Source organism: Oncorhynchus mykiss, chromosome 16 (assembly GCF_057628025.1).
Source record: "Oncorhynchus mykiss isolate SJ-2025 chromosome 16, ASM5762802v1, whole genome shotgun sequence".
NCBI classification, from domain to species: domain Eukaryota; kingdom Metazoa; phylum Chordata; class Actinopteri; order Salmoniformes; family Salmonidae; genus Oncorhynchus; species Oncorhynchus mykiss.
In genome coordinates this window covers 49,093,703-49,111,953 of record NC_143037.1, presented here as the reverse complement: position 1 = coordinate 49,111,953, position 18,251 = coordinate 49,093,703, and the positions used below count along the sequence as shown (strand labels likewise).

Genomic DNA, 18,251 nt, shown 5'->3' with positions numbered 1-18,251 from the left:
GGCATGTCAAGGTAGGACATAGCTCTCCCTCCAACTGGATGCTTATACATTTCCATAAATGTGCCCAGATTGTGAATTAGCTTTTGCCTTTTGTTCCCAGCCAGAAGCATGTAAACCTGCAACCAATCCTTCTTTAATGAAGCCATTGCTAAGGCCTGCATTCAAACCGAAGAGGCCACAAGGGAGATTGTCAGATTGAAATGGACTGCAATTGAAGGACAATTGCATTGGTATTATTTCTTCACATGATGCAGAACACTCTCAGTTCTTTGGAATGAGTGCACTATAATAACTTTACACTCCCACACTCACTTAGTCACAGATATTGTCCAATATCTTCCATGTTAGGACTGAGGTCATTCTCTCAAACACACATGCTATTGGTTCATTGCTGAAGTTTAACTGGACGGCTGCTTGCAATCTCCATGCTGCTGCTTTCTGGCTCGTTGCTGATCTCTTGTGGACTTAGGCTGTCACTGCAGTCTTTTACATAGCGGTACACTGTCCGAAGACCCCCTAAGAAAAGAGACATTTACTCTGTTCCCTCGTTCTCAAATGTTGTTCGATGGGCTTGCATCTTATGACATCATCATTCTACTAGCTGCTTGAGCCTGATGAACTGAAAATGCATTCTTCTCTCTGTGTCATCAGCACGACAGGTTGAGTACTGCACACTCTAGACATATTTGAGGACTTGGGAGGAGTCTTTGTATAGCGTACACTAGCTCATTTTAAAAAAAGAGAAGTGATTGGCAAGGCGAAGGTAAAAATGTGACAGAGTATGGACATATCTTTATAACTGTGTTGGACACTGTGGATATAGACACATTTAAGAGGTGCAGCAGCTCAGATAGTGACATTGAACATGATTATGTACTACTGCATCCGTATCCTGGTCATTCTGTGAATATATATTGACACAAAGAGACTGAAGAGGCACCATGGCAACAGAGAAGAGCTTGTGGAGCACGTCTATCCACAAGGCTACTCCATCTCTCCCATACATTCTCTGCTCTCCACCCCCAATCAAAGAAAACAATTCAAGTAGCCAAGTTTCGGGTTTGATAGCGCATCACACTGTTTTATTCAGTTACTGACATCTCAGAAGAGAGCCTTGCAATGCTGCTGTTGGTAACCAACATTTTTTACCGTAGCGTTGACGTTACACTGAAAAAAAGCGCTATTTCAAAACAAACACAAGTCCCTCATCAATAGTGATATGTCAGAGGCAGAGAATATCCTGTCTGGGCGGCTTTGCATGAAACAAACGACAATTTTTCTGCCTTTTCTTTTGTCTTTTTAGTCGCTTCACATATATCAATAAATATTTATACCTATAAACACTTTTCAAAAAAATCTAAATATTCAGTCACAGGTACTGGAAAAAGCTCCACTTTTAGATCACAATGATTAATGTACAAAACAATGATACACGTTTCATATAAATGTCATGGTAATAGGTAGAGAGTCTCTGCTGTCATCAGCAAAGATCATAATGGATAAAAAATAAACTCAGAGATTCAGCGTTTCCTGAGGTTCCTGTGTTCCCCCTTGAGGACCAGGAGAGGGGGAATGGCTTTTACATCACATCACCGAGGAGCTGTTACGAAAGGTCAAAGTGTTCCTTATAACAACCAGGGAATGTGATCACAATAGAATCATCGTAAAATGATTGCCTTGCCACTATGTTCCAACTACTGTACACATGTTCTATTATTTAATGTTTTGTGTTTCTCAGTAATTGAGTTAAATGCTAATGAATCAATTGCGCACCAGGTGCTATGAGCTGCTATCAGCATGTTAAAGAGGGCTATTCAGCAGGGGGAAAACTGGTAGGTTATCTGCAATCCTTCAGTGGGGGATCGTGTATCATTATGCTGCTGATAAATCTCAGACAGAGGTAGGCTATTCATGGTGCACTTTGAACTGGCGTGACACTCCCTCTCACTCCAGAATCCCTATAGGGCTATCAGCCATCATCAGATATCAACCCCATCCTGGTTGTCTTAGTCTATCCTCACTTTGGCCATGTGAATGTCATCTGACCTGACCACCATTCAAAGCAGTCACACCTGTCTGCATTTGATGCAATGCACTAAAGACATGTCTGGGTAAATATAAACGGGCGGGTTAGGGTGAGAAAGTAACATGGACGAAAAGTAAAATTCTTTTGAAAAATCTGTACATGTAAACATCACACTTTCACTGAGTCCAAAAAACCAGAAGGAAAAAATACAAAGCGTCACATTGGTATACAGGAAATGACACCCCCGCACCGAACTGCAGTCTCTGGCCAATGCAGGAGAAGTAACAAAGAAAGTAATATCAAGAACAATATACGTTTTTACAAAGCACCACCAACTGATAAGTTAAAACAGGCAAGGTTTGAAACGGCGTAGATTTTTCTGGAACAGTGCTGTACCCCACGGAAAAAACGATTTAGATTTCAAATGTTTCTTTTACAGCCCTTTGAACAGTTATACAAACATCTGACCACATCAGCAATGCACAAGCTACTAGGGCTTTTACGCTCAGTTTTTTTTTTTTTTTTGTTTGAAATCAAACATCTATACATTACATTGTCCTGCCTATGCAAAGAGAAATCCCACTAAAATATGTCTACAAATGGTTGTGTTTTCATTGGTCACAGTAGCTGCAGCACACATCAAATGTAGCTCGTAGTCTTAAGACAAATTAAGAAGAGAAAGTTATCTCTTCCTTTTTTTTGAACACGCAAAGCAAAGTGATGCATTAGTTAAAACGTGGATATGAATAGAATTAAGATCAACCCGGCATCAGTAAAATAATGAAGTGTAGATAGTAGTTTCCTGATGGCTGTTGGAAATGATGGCTGGCCAAAAGTAGACAAGGGGCAAATGGAGGTGGAGGAGACACGGAAGACATTTAAGAGTATTGGGACAGAGCCCCAGGTAGCGATCAAGTTGATTGATAAAGTCTATCCAAAGGAGTCTATCCAAATTAACCGAGTTCAAATGCGTGGACGCCTGAGCCTTCCTTGATTTTTCAAAATAACAGTTTGTAAAGCCTGAATAGTGTGGCTAAAATACAATTTCGGAAGTCTGATGTGTGCAAAATATAATGAGCCTTTAAAGCAGTACTTTACTTGTGTTGCTAGTAAAAATTCAGATTGAAGTAATTTAGTTTTTAAGAGCCATAAACTTTATAACCCAGTATTGTGCATTTTAAGAGTGCTTATGTGTTCCACGTCAAATTATCCATACGATCAGGGGCGCAACTTTGGTTTTAGAAGTGGGTGGACATATCTTTTTTTTTTTTTTTTTTTTATCCAGTTGGATAAACACTCCAAACAGTCTACCCGAACGCTCAGAGGCATCCTCATGGTCCTAAAGCACACCGTTGCCTCATTTTGTGTCACATTGCAATGATAAAACTGTGAGGGGGGCAAAACTGCCATTTCAGAATGTGTCCCCACCCCCCATCCCCAGTGAAAGTTGCACCCCTGCATACAATTATCAGTTGAGTGGACAAAAATATCTACATTTAAAACGATACAGACAACCAAAATGAAAAGCAAAACACACACTCATATCAGCTCTCATCATGTACCACCATCACCATCCCATTGTCAAGCACGTTTAGCTTCAATGTGTCAATTGAATTTATGAATCAAGTATGATGTTCTGTAACAACGTCTGGTAACAAATATGTACCATGTTATTTCATCCTGAGCTGTAAAGTGCTTCCAAACTTGCAATAGATTATACATTTGAAATATAATAAAGCAGACCAATTATGTCATGGATGGTGACCATGAATAAATTACAGATTATTCTGTGCATGTCATTTAAAACATAGACTGACCGGTTCTTGGATTGATCATCCCAGCAGTTTAGTTAATATATGTGCTGCTGACTTCAATCGTTTATGATAAATGACACTGAAATATATTCCTCTCTGGTATGAATTATCTGACAAATCCATAAGGTGCTGACCAGGTTGATTGTGTGAAATAATTGTTTTCTTTGTTTTCGAATGTTACGTTTACAGAGCAAACTGGTTTACAATGTCTTGTACAAAAGAGCGTTGAAACGGGCCACTCCACATCACTTCACACAACAAACAGAAATCAAAAAACAACACACAGTAATGCTAACGTTCAACAACAATAACAAAAGTAGATAAATAGAATTCTTACAACACATTTCTTAGTGCTGAGTGCTCCACTGACTGGCCTGTCTGTGTATCTGTTTAGAGAAAGGATGTGCTCTGCTTGTGGCTGCGGTACTCTGTGCTGCCCCCCACGTACAGCGCACACACCATAGCAAGAGATTGTGAGGGTAAACTGTGACGCGATCACACATTTTCAAGATTGTCTTTTGCTACTTTTTTTTAAAACAGTGTTGTGTTTGATAGCGCAACGTCTGTTGATGAGAAATGCAAAGACGGGTAGGAAAGAGGAGTTGAGGCAGAGAGGATATGGTGGGATTTGGAGGGAAATCTTTTTCTATAGCAGGCCAACAGCTGTTACAAGGAGCGCAATGCATTCCTCATACAATTCCATGTCACGACCACGTGACGTTCATGAGACAAAGTTCATACGCAACCACGTGCTGTTCATATCTCACTGACCTTAAAACAACACAAACTCTTACAAAACTCTTACAATTGGACTAGGAAATATTCTCATGTTTCAGATCATTCCGTGTCCTATTCACATTTGTCTGATTGGTGCCATTCAATGAAAGGCTTCAGTTATATTAGAGACAAAGAAGAGTAACGTTCAAAACAAAGAACAATGAAGCTACAGTGCTGCCATGGGATATTGTTTCTTTCATTCCCCCTTCCATTTATACAGCAATTCCTGATTGACAACTAACGTTTCTGCTCCAAGTGGAGCCTCCCAAAGTATGGGATGTTTGTTTTTCAGATTAGCTCATCACACTGAGACTGAAAGCACGGGGAGGAGGTAGAGGTACCACGAGAAGACCTCCTTTTGCACAAAGTCTCACAAAAAGCCATCATGACTATGTGGATATTGGCTTGACTTACCAAAAATGGTATATCCACGCATGCACATTTACTGATTATCTTCCATATTGCACCTTGTTCCACACTTTTCCCAGAAGCAGTAACCTTTCGCCTACGAGCCAAAGCCTATAGGCTTGGAAACATTACAGTGCTTTACCCTACAGCTTTAGCATCCCTGTTTGCATACCTACATCTTCACACTTTAAAAACTACTGCTGAGATGAACAGATCAGTTACAGAAGGTCAACTCTGAAGCAGCAAAACATGTTTGACAATTACCTCCTCAGAGCTTAGAAAAGAGCATCCCACTGAAGGAGGTGACTTCGGGGTGTTTCTGGGGAATGGATGAAGTGGGTAGGATGTAGGTTTGTTATGGGAATGGCAGAAGTTTACTGGGCACTAAGATCAGTGTGAAATGATGGATTGTATTCTTCTTTGAATTGTTTCTGCTCCTGTGATATATAAACTGTGAATGTGTACCATCTATCTACCATCTGCTGTATATGGCCCAATTGTGCAATGCAGTTTTACTCTTATTCTTTACTTTGACTCTTTATTCAGTTGAGTGTATAGATGTCTGACTGTGTGTGACTGAGGGTGATAGTGCAGACGGAGAGTCTGGTAGAGATGGCCCGGTTCGGCCCGGTCGGGCCTGGTTCTGTTTCAGTTATGCTGCAGGATTAGGTTTTCCAGCTCATCTGCGGAGCGGAGCAGGAAGGCGGCAGACTCTCGATACCCGGCGATGAGCTGCCGCACCGCTGTGACCTCAGGGGGGCTGAGCTGAGCCGAGGCTCCTCCCCCGCCTCCACCCTGACCACCGTGACTGTTAGAACTGCAGGAAGAGGAGGAGGTGGGAGCCACAGACTTCATACTGAGATCAGTGGGACCTGGAGAGAGAAATGATGGTTTACTGTAAATTTGATTACCCCATTGTCACACCCTGGTCAAAGTATTTTGTGTTTATCTTTATTTATTTGGTCAGGCCAGGGTGTGGCATGGGTTTTTGTATGTGGTGTGTATGTATGGGGATTGTAGCTAGTGGGGTGTTCTAGCTAAGTCTATGGCTGTCTGAAGTGGTTCTCAATCAGAGGCAGGTGTTTATCGTTGTCTCTGATTGGGAACCATATTTAGGCAGCCATATTCTTTGAGTTTGTCGTGGGTGAGTGTCCTTAGTGTCCTTAGTGTCATTGTTCTGTGTTCGGTTACACAAGTATAGGCTGTTTCGGTTTTCGTTAAGTTTATTGTTTTGGTAGTGTTTGTGTTTAGTGTGTTACTTCATTAAACATGGATTGCAATAGACACGCCGCATTTTGGTCCGACTCTCCTTCTCATCAAGAAAACCATTACACCCATACAGTAAAGAAAGCTTATTGAGATTATTGATATACACAGGGTCTATAGAAAATGCAACATTATTGATATACATTATAGGCATTAATTAATCACACTAATACAGATACAGGCACATACAAACACACATGGACAAACACATTCCTATTGACTCTAGGTCTAGGAATATAGGAATTGGGTTAAAGCTAATTACCATTGGTCTGTGTGGTGGCACCGGTGGTCGGCAGGTTGTTGCCGATTGCCCCGTAACTGTGGAAGCTGTAGTTGAGGCCTCCGTTGGTACCGTTGGTGTAGACAGGGTCCTGGGTTTGGGACTGGGAGTAGGCTGAGGCAGCCAGGGAGAAGCCTGAGGGGGCCCCTGAGGCTGGGTCCCTGGAGCCGTTCTTATCAACAGTAGCAAGTTCCTCCTAGGGGAGTAGTTACAATAGTTATTACACTGTACTTACAGGAAGAAGAACATGTAAAGTATTAGCAAGATACACAGTAAATGAATATACTGTAGCTACTTACAGATGTACTATCTTCATTTGTTCACTCTGTTGTCGCAGAGAATGTGCAAATTGTAGTGTACTCGTGGTTTAAAAAGGCTTCTAAAGTTTGTAATGTCCACTTTAAAATGTCAGACTTTATGTATTCTAACAACAAAAAATGATCAACCCTACAAAAATGTCCATTAAATTATAATCCAAATAATAATTCACATTTCCTGTTGCAGCAGGATTATATTCCTGCTGTGAGAAACTGGTCAAGTTAAGATAGAACATCTGTACTGCACATACTGGTAGTGATGTTACCAACTTTTCTGTAAATTGTAATTATTTGGCCCCTATGGCCTATTTATTGCCTAACCTCCCTAATCTTACTACATTTGCGCACACTGTATATAGATTTTTTTTTTTTTCAATTGTGTTTTTGACTGTACGTTTGTTTATTCCATGTGTAACTCTGTGTTGTTTGCGTCACACTGCTTTGCTTTATCTTGGCCAGGTCGCAGTTGTAAATGAGATCTTGTTCTCAACTGGCCTACCTGGTTAAATAAATGTCAAATCTTTTTTTTAAAAATTAAAATCAAAACGTTTCTGTAAATATTCCAGAATAACACACTCTTTATCTACTGTCATGGATAAACAAACACAAATGAATACACTCGAAAATCACATTAATGAACGAATACACACTTGCTGTGAACACACACTCACAGGGCCTTGATAGACATCTAGTCGCATCCTCTTGGCAGCGTTGCGTGTCTCACTTTCACAAGCAGCAGCGAGAATGTTCTCTGCCATGGCAGAGGTGAGGTGGGGAGGTGTGGGCCGTGTCTGACAGCGCAGACAAAACAGAGACAGTGTTAAGGGTGTGCATTAGAACATTACAGTGCGAGTGAATTTAGTGAACATTTATGCATGTTCATGAAACGTGTACATTGTGGCAGAAAAAAAAAAAAGCATAGCTTTCTACAAATCCTGGCCGTCCAAGTCTCGAAAAACAATCAGAATGTGGAAGAGAACAGTGCCTACCTCAAAACCAACCTTCTTCAAACGGCGGCAGGACTTGAGGTAGGTGCGGATGCGCTTGCGGGAGCGCTCCTGGAACTCAGGGAACTGTCGGCTGCATGACTCGATGATGGCCTGGATCTTCTCCTTGGGCTGCTTGGAGATGGGCACCATGCGGTCCAGGTTCTCATCCACAAACAGACGAACAAACATCTGAGAAGGCAGAGATGGAGGGGAAAGGGAGGAGAGAGGGGAGGTTGGGGTGTAAGGGGGGAGGAGACGGGGAAGAGAGAGTTTATAAGGGAGACAAGAGAGAGTGGGGGGTGTAGAGGGGAGGAGAGGGAGAAGAGGGAGTTTATAAGGGAGATGGGAGGATGGGGGGTGGAGAGGGGAGGAGAGAGAGAAGAGGGAGTATATAAGGGAGATGGGAGGATGGGGGGTGTAGAGGGGAGGAGAGAGAGAAGAGGGAGTTTATAAGGGAGATGGGAGGACGGGGGGTGTAGAGGGGAAGAGAGAGAGAAGAGGGAGTATATAAGGGAGATGGGAATATGGGGGGGTGTAAAGGGGAGGAGAGAGAGAAGAGGGAGTTTATAAGGGAGATGGGAGGATGGGGGGTGTAGAGGGGAGGAGAGAGATAAGAGGGAGTTTATAAGGGAGATGGGAGGATGGGGGGTGTAGAGGGGAGGAGAGAGAGAAGAGGGAGTTTATAAGGGAGATGGGAGGACGGGGTGTAGAGGGGAGGAGAGAGAGAAGAGGGAGTTTATAAGGGAGATGGGAGGACGGGGGGTGTAGAGGGGAGGAGAGAGAGAAGAGGGAGTTTATAAGGGAGATGGGAGGATGGGGGGTGTAGAGGGGAGGAGAGAGAGAAGAGGGAGTTTATAAGGGAGATGGGAGGATGCGGGGTGTAGAGAGGAGGAGAGAGGAGAAGTGGGTGTAGAGTAGGGGGAAGCAGGAGGGGGAGGTGTAAACGGGGGAAAAAGAGCCAAAGCAGAAAGGGGGAGCAGCCAGGGCGGTGGAGCATGAAATAGGGTGGAAAGAAAAGGAGAAGGGATAAAGAGGGGGGAGAGAAGAAAGAAGATATACTGAATACCAAAGATTTGAAGCATGTCATTTCACATTTTAACTCTGACATTCATATTCTTTAGAAAAAGAGCAAACATGACTTCTTTGTTGATATTTGGGTTGCATAAAGGACAACTGCATCGCATAAAGGCCAATTGCCTTTATGTAGTAATACAACCATTGTAATACAACCATTGAAGTCTATATTTACAAGTGACAGTTGTGATGGGACTCTTACATTGAAGGCTTTCAGCCTCTCTGGGTCCATTCCCTCTGCATCAGTGATCTTGTCACTGTCGTCATGGTCGTCGTGATCGTCATCATCATCATCAATGATCTGAGCACGCCCAGAGGTCAAGTCCTCAGCGCTCATGCTCAGTTCAGTCTTCACCGAATCATAGCTTCCGGAGCTGTACTGAGGAGACTAAACACAAACACACACACACACAAAGACAAACACACATAGACACATACACATACACACATAGACACATACACATACACACATAGACACACACACATCACTATTAAAGAAACAGTTGAGGACACAAAGCAATGTTCAAGTTCCCTATCAAAAGACCATATTCAAATACCTTCGCTATCCTTACCTTGTTACCGTAGTCTGGATTCCCGGGGCACTTCCTGGTGGAGTCAGTTGGGTAGGGCGTCCCAACAGGGCTCCCCACAGGCAGCAATCTGTCGGTCAAATTGACTGGTTGCTGGTCCTCTGAGGAGGAAGAGGAGGAGGTGGTGGTGCTGAAGTCCAGGGGAGCACTCACCCCATTCTCAGTCACATCCCTGTACGGAGCCAATCCATCTGGAGGGACAGCGCCCACAACCATCGCCTCCGGAGGGGTCAGGGCTGGCAGACCGTGGCCGCTGCCACTCTCAGAGGAGTCATCATCTGTCAGAGAGAGCAGGAGAGAGAGAAACGGTAAAGAGATGGAAACACTGATGTAAAATCCACTGATGGAAACACCACTGATGTAAAATCCACTGATGGAAACAAGACTGATGGAAATACCACTGATTGAAACACCACTAATGGAAACACTACTGATGTAAAATCCACTGATGGAAACACCACTGATGTAAAATCCATTGATGGAAACACCACTGATGTAAAATCCACTGATGGAAACACCACTGATGGAAACACCACTGATGTAAAATCCACTGATGGAAACACCACTGATGTAAAATCCATTGATGGAAACACCACTGTTGGAAACACCACTGATGTAATATCCACTGATGGAAACACCACTGATGGAAAATCCACTGATGGAAACACCACTGTTGGAAACACCACTGATGTAATATCCACTGATGGAAACACCACTGATGGACAATCCACTGTTGGAAACACCACTGTTGGAAACACCACTGATGTAATATCCACTGATGGAAACACCACTGATGGAAACACCACTGTTGGAAACACCACTGATGTAATATCCACTGATGGAAACACCACTGATGGAAAATCCACTGTTGGAAACACCACTGATGTAAAATCCACTGATGGAAACACCACTGATGGAAAATCCACTGTTGGAAACACCACTGTTGGAAACACCACTGATGTAATATCCACTGATGGAAACACCACTGATGGAAAATCCACTGATGGAAACACCACTGTTGGAAACACCACTGATGTAAAATCCATTGATGGAAACACCACTGTTGGAAACACCACTGATGTAATATCCACTGATGGAAACACCACTGTTGGAAACACCACTGATGTAATATCCACTGATGGAAACACCACTGATGGAAAATCCACTGTTGGAAACACCACTGTTGGAAACACCACTGATGTAATATCCACTGATGGAAACACCACTGATGGAAAATCCACTGATGGAAACACCACTGATGGAAAATCCACTGATGGAAACACCACTGTTGGAAACACCACTGATGTAATATCCACTGATGGAAACACCACTGATGTAATATCCACTGATGGAAACACCACTGATGGAAAATCCACTGATGGAAACACCACTGTTGGAAACACCACTGATGTAATATCCACTGATGGAAACACCACTGATGGAAAATCCACTGTTGGAAACACCACTGTTGGAAACACCACTGATGTAATATCCACTGATGGAAACACCACTGATGTAAAATCCATTGATGGAAACACCACTGATGTAAAATCCATTGATGGAAACACCACTGATGTAATATCCACTGATGGAAACACCACTGATGGAAAATCCACTGATGGAAACACCACTGTTGGAAACACCACTGATGTAATATCCACTGATGGAAACACCACTGATGTAAAATCCATTGATGGAAACACCACTGATGTAAAATCCATTGATGGAAACACCACTGATGTAAAATCCATTGATGGAAACACCACTGTTGGAAACACCACTGATGTAAAATCCATTGATGGAAACACCACTGTTGGAAACACCACTGATGTAAAATCCATTGATGGAAACACCACTGTTGGAAACACCACTGATGTAAAATCCATTGATGGAAACACCACTGTTGGAAACACCACTGATGTAATATCCACTGATGGAAACACCACTGATGGAAAATCCACTGTTGGAAACACCACTGATGTAAAGTCCACTGATGGAAACACCACTGATGGCAAATCCACTGATGGAAACACCACTGATGTAAAATCCACTGATGGAAACACCACTGATGTAAAATCCACTGTTGGAAACACCACTGATGTAATATCCACTGATGGAAACACCACTGATGTAATATCCACTGATGGAAACACCACTGATGGAAAATCCACTGTTGGAAACACCACTGATGTAAAGTCCACTGATGGAAACACCACTGATGTAATATCCACTGATGGAAACACCACTGATGGCAAATCCACTGTTGGAAACACCACTGATGGCAAATCCACTGATGGAAACACCACTGATGTAAAGTCCACTGATGGAAACACCACTGATGGCAAATCCACTGTTGGAAACACCACTGATGTAAAATTCACTGATGGAAACACCACTGCACCTATTCCCAGCAACGCAAGGTAGTATAATGATTTACAGATGTATGTTTAACTCAATTGAGTCTCAACAAATCCAGAGATTACCATTAATTTAAAAAATCTCACCATTACACCATTTTGAATGAAAATGCAAACAGACGAATCCTGCAAATAGAGTTTTTGCTAATGGTCCAAGCTAGATTAGTGTGTTGAGAGGATGCGCTGTGTGGCTGTTGTTTTTGATGGAGTAAATGTGTACATGTTTTTGTTTGCTCAATCATTTCTCTCCTTAGTTGGGGGAGGGGTCGACATGCTATATGTTGTGCTGTCAGAGTGTTTGTATAGGAAGATGGGGGTATTGGGGTCAGCTGTCAGAGTGTTTGTATAGGAAGAGGAGGGTATTGGGGTCAGCTGTCAAACTAATAGGAGGTGCTTTTGCAGTGGAGGCTTGAGTTATGATGGAGGTTTAAAACGGGGGAAGGATGGAGATGAGGAGGGAGGAAGGGAGGAGGGGGAGAACATGATGGGATTGTGGGGGAGGACGTGATGGGGAAGAGGTGAAGGGGCGGAAACAGACCCTCACAAGGCTGGCATGTGAAGTATGAGGGAACTGTATTGATGTGTGACAATAACACTGTTGGGGGTATGCTGTTAAACCACAAAGACAGCTGATTTCTACCACTCTAACCCTCGCCTTTTCCCTAAGGCAGGGGGGGACCATCAAAGTCTCCCTTTCCTCCACTCAAATCTAAAAGGGCCCACTCACAGGGATTTCCATTGTTGTGCTGAGCCTGTGAGGCCTCGTATGTATTTTTTTCCATTGTGTTGACTACTAAGAATCCAGCCAGTGCAAAATCTGTGACTTTTTCTTGGAATAAACTATTCAGTACAAACTGATAACCGGTTATCTATTGTGGATGTCCACTTTCCCTTCATGAGGTAGTAGTCATGGATGGAGGTGGGGGTGGGTGGAGGCCACTCTACATGAAGGGGGAGTTGGTTTGATTAGGACATTAATAACAGCACATGTTGCTGCCAATACTGTGAGTATATGCCCACCCCCCACACACACACACAACTGTTAATGTACACACCAACTCCAACTCATCCATTGCGTGTAAGCAGGAACATACTGCACACAAACACACAAGCACAAAAAGGCCCGCAGTTTACCGTCCTCCTCTTTGAGTGTGGTCTGTGGGCTTTGTGCATTCTCTCCATTGGGGGGACTGAGCTCAGGGACAGGGGGGCGCTCAGCAGAGACCCACGTGGGCTCAGTCATATCCATGTCCTCACTGCTCACCGAACTGTCATCCTGAGGAGAGCGAGAGACAGAGAAATAGGAAGATTGAGACACTTATCAAGCTACGATTTCGTCCCTGAGGAGAAGTCTAGGAAAAGTGAATAGGCTGCTGAAGAGAGCAGTAGACTGCACGAGGTAAATCACTCTCAAGAAGATGAAGGCTAGACCAAAACGCTTCCCCTTTGCCACTTTTCATTTGAGCTAGCAGTCAGGACATGTGTTAAACACGCATAATAAGAGTACATTGTCAAAAATGGAAATGGAAAGCACAGTCCACACTCAGTCCAAGTTTAGGCAATGCCATTTTCTCCTGAGGAAATCTCCTTATTAAATAATGTGTCTTGAAGCGCTGTTATTTATAACTGTGGAAAGTAGAAACCCCAAACTTGTTCACTCTAATGGAACACAGCCAGGAGTGTTCAGGAGTAGCCTAGCAGTTAATTAAGAGGTTTGGGCCAATAACCGAAAGTTTGCTGGTTTGATTCTCCTAGTAGGCAAGGTGGAAAATTCTGCTGTTCTGCCCTGACTTTGGTAAATAATCTACTTACAAAGGAGGCCTGGTCTATATGCACTGTAAACCCCAAGGCATTTTTTAACTCAATACTTCTAGTAAGTTAATACTTCAAAGTTAATGAAAAGTCATTATAACTTCAAATGTTTATGTGGTACTGACTCAAAACTAAATGACAAGTCACACCAACTAAATTGTTTTTAAGATATGATAACAAATTAACTTTTTTTCCCAGCATGCTCTACTGCAGGTAGATTTTTTGGAATTGTTTTTAATATCTGTGTTTTTGCATGTACATTGAGTGATTGTTTGATTAAATGTTAGGCTACACAAAGATACATATTTTGTTAATAATCTAATCCAATCATTGAATTTTTGCACCCGCTACTGAAATGGTTGTTCCAGTTTAAATGGCTTAGGTATTTTCCTCCCACTGTTCTTAACCCTAGCAGTCATTATGAATGCAGGTTGTGGGTGAATACAAATTTCAAGTGTTGGATAGCCTAAAGCTGGCTAGATTCCAATAGGAATTACAAATCACTGTGCGAGCCAGCATAATTTGATTTATAGTTAGGGTTGTAAAATTCTGGTAAATTTCCAATGGTTTCCATAAATCCTGGATGGAAGATTACTGGAATTTTGAGGGGGAATGTTATAGTATTTTGCAACCCTACTTGCAGGCCTGATGTGAGTTTCAGGCCACTGTATAAGGCCTTATTATATATGCAATGGCTCAATTCTAATTATAATATTTGCCTAGGAACTCACCTCGTGAAGGCCACAGGACTGAACATGAAAGAATTCATCAACCATGTCCCTGTCACTAACAAATGGTCATGGGTGGTAACTCTACAATTCAATTGAAAATGCAAGGCACAATGGGAAATTATCAGAGACATGGCTTACTGGGGGCCTTAAATGTAAGTATACCTTACTCAAGAAAACTGCATTTGTATGCATTTGAAGGTAGTACTGCTCACTTCAGCTATTTAAGTTTATTTTCTTACATTTTTTTAGGTAATCGGTTTTCTCAAAATGTTTGAGTAGCCAGAAGTTATCCGGTTTTACAGTATGCATGACAAAATAACATCTACTGCTCTTGCCAGACCAGGGGTGTTGCAGATGGGGTTAGCTTATTATGAATACACTGGCTAATACCTTGCATCTATCATGAACGTATGAGAACACAGTTGGCCCCACATTCAGAACAGTACAGTATAGTACAGTAAGAGCCAAGATCTGATACCCTCCGGAGGAAACACGACACACTCCTCTGAGGGTTCTGTAGAGGGCTGAGGCACTTACTGAAGGCTCTATTAGGTACCAAGTGATGCATGGTGTAATAAAGAGAGAGAGGGGAGGAGAGAGAGAGAGGGTAGGAGAGAGAGAGAGAGAGAGGGGAGGAGAGATAGAGAAGGGAGGAGAGATAGAGAGGGGAGGAAAAATAGAGAGGGGAGAGAGATAGAGAGGGGAGGAGAGATAGAGAGGGGAGGAAAGATAGAGAGATAGAGATGGGAGGAGAGATAGAGGGGGAGAGAGGGGGAGAGAGAAGAGGAGAGAGGCAGAGACCGCTAGAAAGGGGTGAGTTGGAGAGTGATAAAGGATGAGGGAGACCTGAAGCGGCAGGCAGAAACATGGGATGTAAATAAATAGAATACCGTATACTGTTCTATGTTAACCACCCTCCCAAACTTCCAATAGTGTTTGGAACACAATGACCACCACATTAGAAGGGCCCTCTGCAAGAACTCTCCACCACTCTTTCTGTTGCTGTTTTTTATTCTCTCGCTCTCTTGCTCCTCTCTCTCTTACACACGCACATGCATGTCTAATTAATTTAGGCATTTATGCATGAATAAACAACGTGCACAATCTCCGACTTGAAAGCTGTGAAAAGTGACATCATTGATGACATAGGCTACCATGTCCTGCAGCCACAATGTCAACTGGGCAAGCAAAGGTGAGATTCATTCAAAACGGAACTGACTGAGCACGGTATCACGGCAATATCTTCAAAATACACTATATATACAAAGGTATGTGAACACCCTTTCAAATTAGTGGATTTGGCTATTTCAGCCGCAACCGTTGCTGACAGGTGTGTAAAATCAAGCACACCACCATGCAATCTCCATAGACAAACATTGTCAGTAGAATGGCCTTAATGAAGAGCTCAGTGACTTACAACGTGGCACTGTCATAGGATGCCACCTTTCCAACAACTCAGTTTGTCAAATTTCTACCCTGCTAGAGCTGCCCCGGTCAACTGTATGTGCTGTTATTGTGAAGTGTAAACGTCTAGGATCAACAACGGTGATTTCCATACAATCCTACCGCGCGGGTGTGCGTACGAAGTCCAGTGTTGGAGTAGAATGAGGCAGAGTGTTGTCTCTGGTGTCACTCTCACGATACAGTAAACTACAGTGGCCTACAGCAGCCTACAGCAGCCTACAGTAGCCTACAGCAGCCTACAGTAACCTACAGCAGCCTACAGCAGTCTACAGCAGCCTACAGTAACCTACAGCAGCCTACAGTAACCTACAGCAGCCTACAGTAACCTACAGCAGCCTACAGCAGTCTACAGCAGCCTACAGTGGCATATAATCAAATCCTGTCAGTGTCTTTCGATTCTAATTGGTGAATCTGCTGCCTCCCTGGCTGTGTTTAGATAGTTGGTTGACCATAACATTGTCCTCACCCCTCCATCTTTTTTTTAATGGCACTTGATGTTATATTTCTAGTAGATCCTGCTAGGCCCTGTGCTGAATGCAAAGTTCTAGACAAAGAAGATAAACTGAGTCAATCTGGGCTTCATTTTGTTGAGGTTGCAATCCATTGCAGTTGAGTGGGTCCTCGAGTTCCAGAGGATGTAAACCTATCGGTGTCCACCCTACACGCATATGGAAATGTTACAAATGTTCCCCCTCCATCACCCTTTACCCCCCCCCCCTCCCCCCTCCACTCCACTCACACACACACACTGTATGCCTTACCCGCTCATTGGCAGTCATGCACTGTAGTTTCATCTGTTTCAGGTAGGTGGCAGTCAGTGGCATGTTGTAGTCAATGAGGTCCGGGACCAAGGAGGTTGGTCGATCATTTTCTGTACAGAGAATACAGTAACACTCATACAGTAAGATCATTTCCAAAACAAACAATCAGGTAAAGCAAACTACGCATTAAGAGCTTTTTGAGTACTCCCACGTGCCATTTGGGCTCCGCAACACCCCTACACTTTCTATTGGTTTTCTTTGACCGGGATGTCCATTCATCTGATCTGGTTCCTCTGATCTTAATCAGAGTCAATCTCTGATTAAAAGGCAATAATGACAACCATGGTGGCCCTTGAGATCTGGAGTCATGAACTGCTGTTTTAATGCTGCAACCTAAACAATGGGATGCCCTCTGTGTTCCCAACCATGACCACTAGAGGGAACCCATGCTCCTTCTATTGGAACATTGTATTCATTATTTAGGACCTCTTGGGTCTTTGTTCAATCATTTGGCTTAATGATGGCCTCCACCTTTAATTGCCCCTAAAAATGGCTTACGAAACATTCACAGAGACTCACGACTATATATTTAAACGACAGATTGGACACTGCGTTGAGTGTGGGAAGCCCAATGAATATGGGGCTATAAATGTACCAGCAGTCAATTCAATGGGTCAATATGTATAGTAGCATTGCAATTCATCATTTTGACAAAGGTAGTAGGAAGGTGATATGCGTTATAACAATAACCCCATATAAAGCTTTAGAAGGAATTGTTGCTATTCAGATAGATGTCAAATTAAAAGGTGTCTTTCTTATCAAACAAGACTTTAATAACTGAATAAATATATACAGTCAATTAATAAACAGGAGCCAGTAAACTGACTTGGGAGTTAGTAACCTTTGAACTCTGCAGTGCTGGGATTGATGTGCATCCTCTTCTGACACTCTCCACAGTTCATTAGGAAGCGTGTCACTGCCTCCCTGGGCAGGAAGGCGTACGTCTCCGCTATCTGTGCCAGGGGAAAGGTCAGAAGGCACAGGTCAGGGCAGGAGTAGAGGAGGTATAAACTGTTATTAAAGCCTGGGATCAGTGAGTATGTTAATGCTGTGTTATCTGGGGTTGGCATGGTGAGGAAGGAATCCTTCCTCAATGCTCCAAAAACCTTTCTCTCTCTCACACACACATCTGCTGCTGATATCCTGACTGTTTGAATTGACCATCTACTTATTTCTGCTTTGATATCCCATGCTGGAGCTGGGGCCTTTTCTTCACCTGCTCTCTCTCTCTCAGCCACAGCTGACTCATATATATTCCCCTCTCTCTCCCTCTCTATCTCCCTTCTCTGTTTATCTCTGCCTCTCTGCCCCCACTGGCGTTTCCCTGCTAAACAAGGCGACCTTCATGTGACCATGGCAAGGCAGCAGGGATGCCCAGCTCACCCCCCTCTCCCCCTCCCCCAGGGCAGCATAGAGGGAAAGGCCGACCAGGGGAATCTGCACTTCCCAGATTGCTAAGGTGACA

The 18,251-nt window shown here is 43.2% G+C and overlaps 1 protein-coding gene across 1 annotated transcript in view; it reads right to left on the bottom strand.

Annotated features, from left to right (window-relative positions):
* Nucleotides 1–1,053: 1,053 nt before the first annotated feature.
* LOC110492747 (nucleolar protein 4-like) overlaps nucleotides 1,054–18,251 on the bottom strand; it is a 31,494-nt gene continuing 14,296 nt past the window's right edge. The window contains exons 3-11 of the mRNA XM_036945819.2: nucleotides 17,628–17,739; nucleotides 16,727–16,836; nucleotides 13,093–13,234; nucleotides 9,524–9,819; nucleotides 9,154–9,339; nucleotides 7,878–8,066; nucleotides 7,560–7,679; nucleotides 6,554–6,767; nucleotides 1,054–5,897 (exon numbers count right to left, since the gene is read on the bottom strand). Coding sequence (XP_036801714.1) covers nucleotides 5,674–5,897; nucleotides 6,554–6,767; nucleotides 7,560–7,679; nucleotides 7,878–8,066; nucleotides 9,154–9,339; nucleotides 9,524–9,819; nucleotides 13,093–13,234; nucleotides 16,727–16,836; nucleotides 17,628–17,739 — 1,593 coding nt within the window. The 3' untranslated portion in view covers nucleotides 1,054–5,673. The remainder of the gene's footprint in view (nucleotides 5,898–6,553; nucleotides 6,768–7,559; nucleotides 7,680–7,877; nucleotides 8,067–9,153; nucleotides 9,340–9,523; nucleotides 9,820–13,092; nucleotides 13,235–16,726; nucleotides 16,837–17,627; nucleotides 17,740–18,251) is intronic.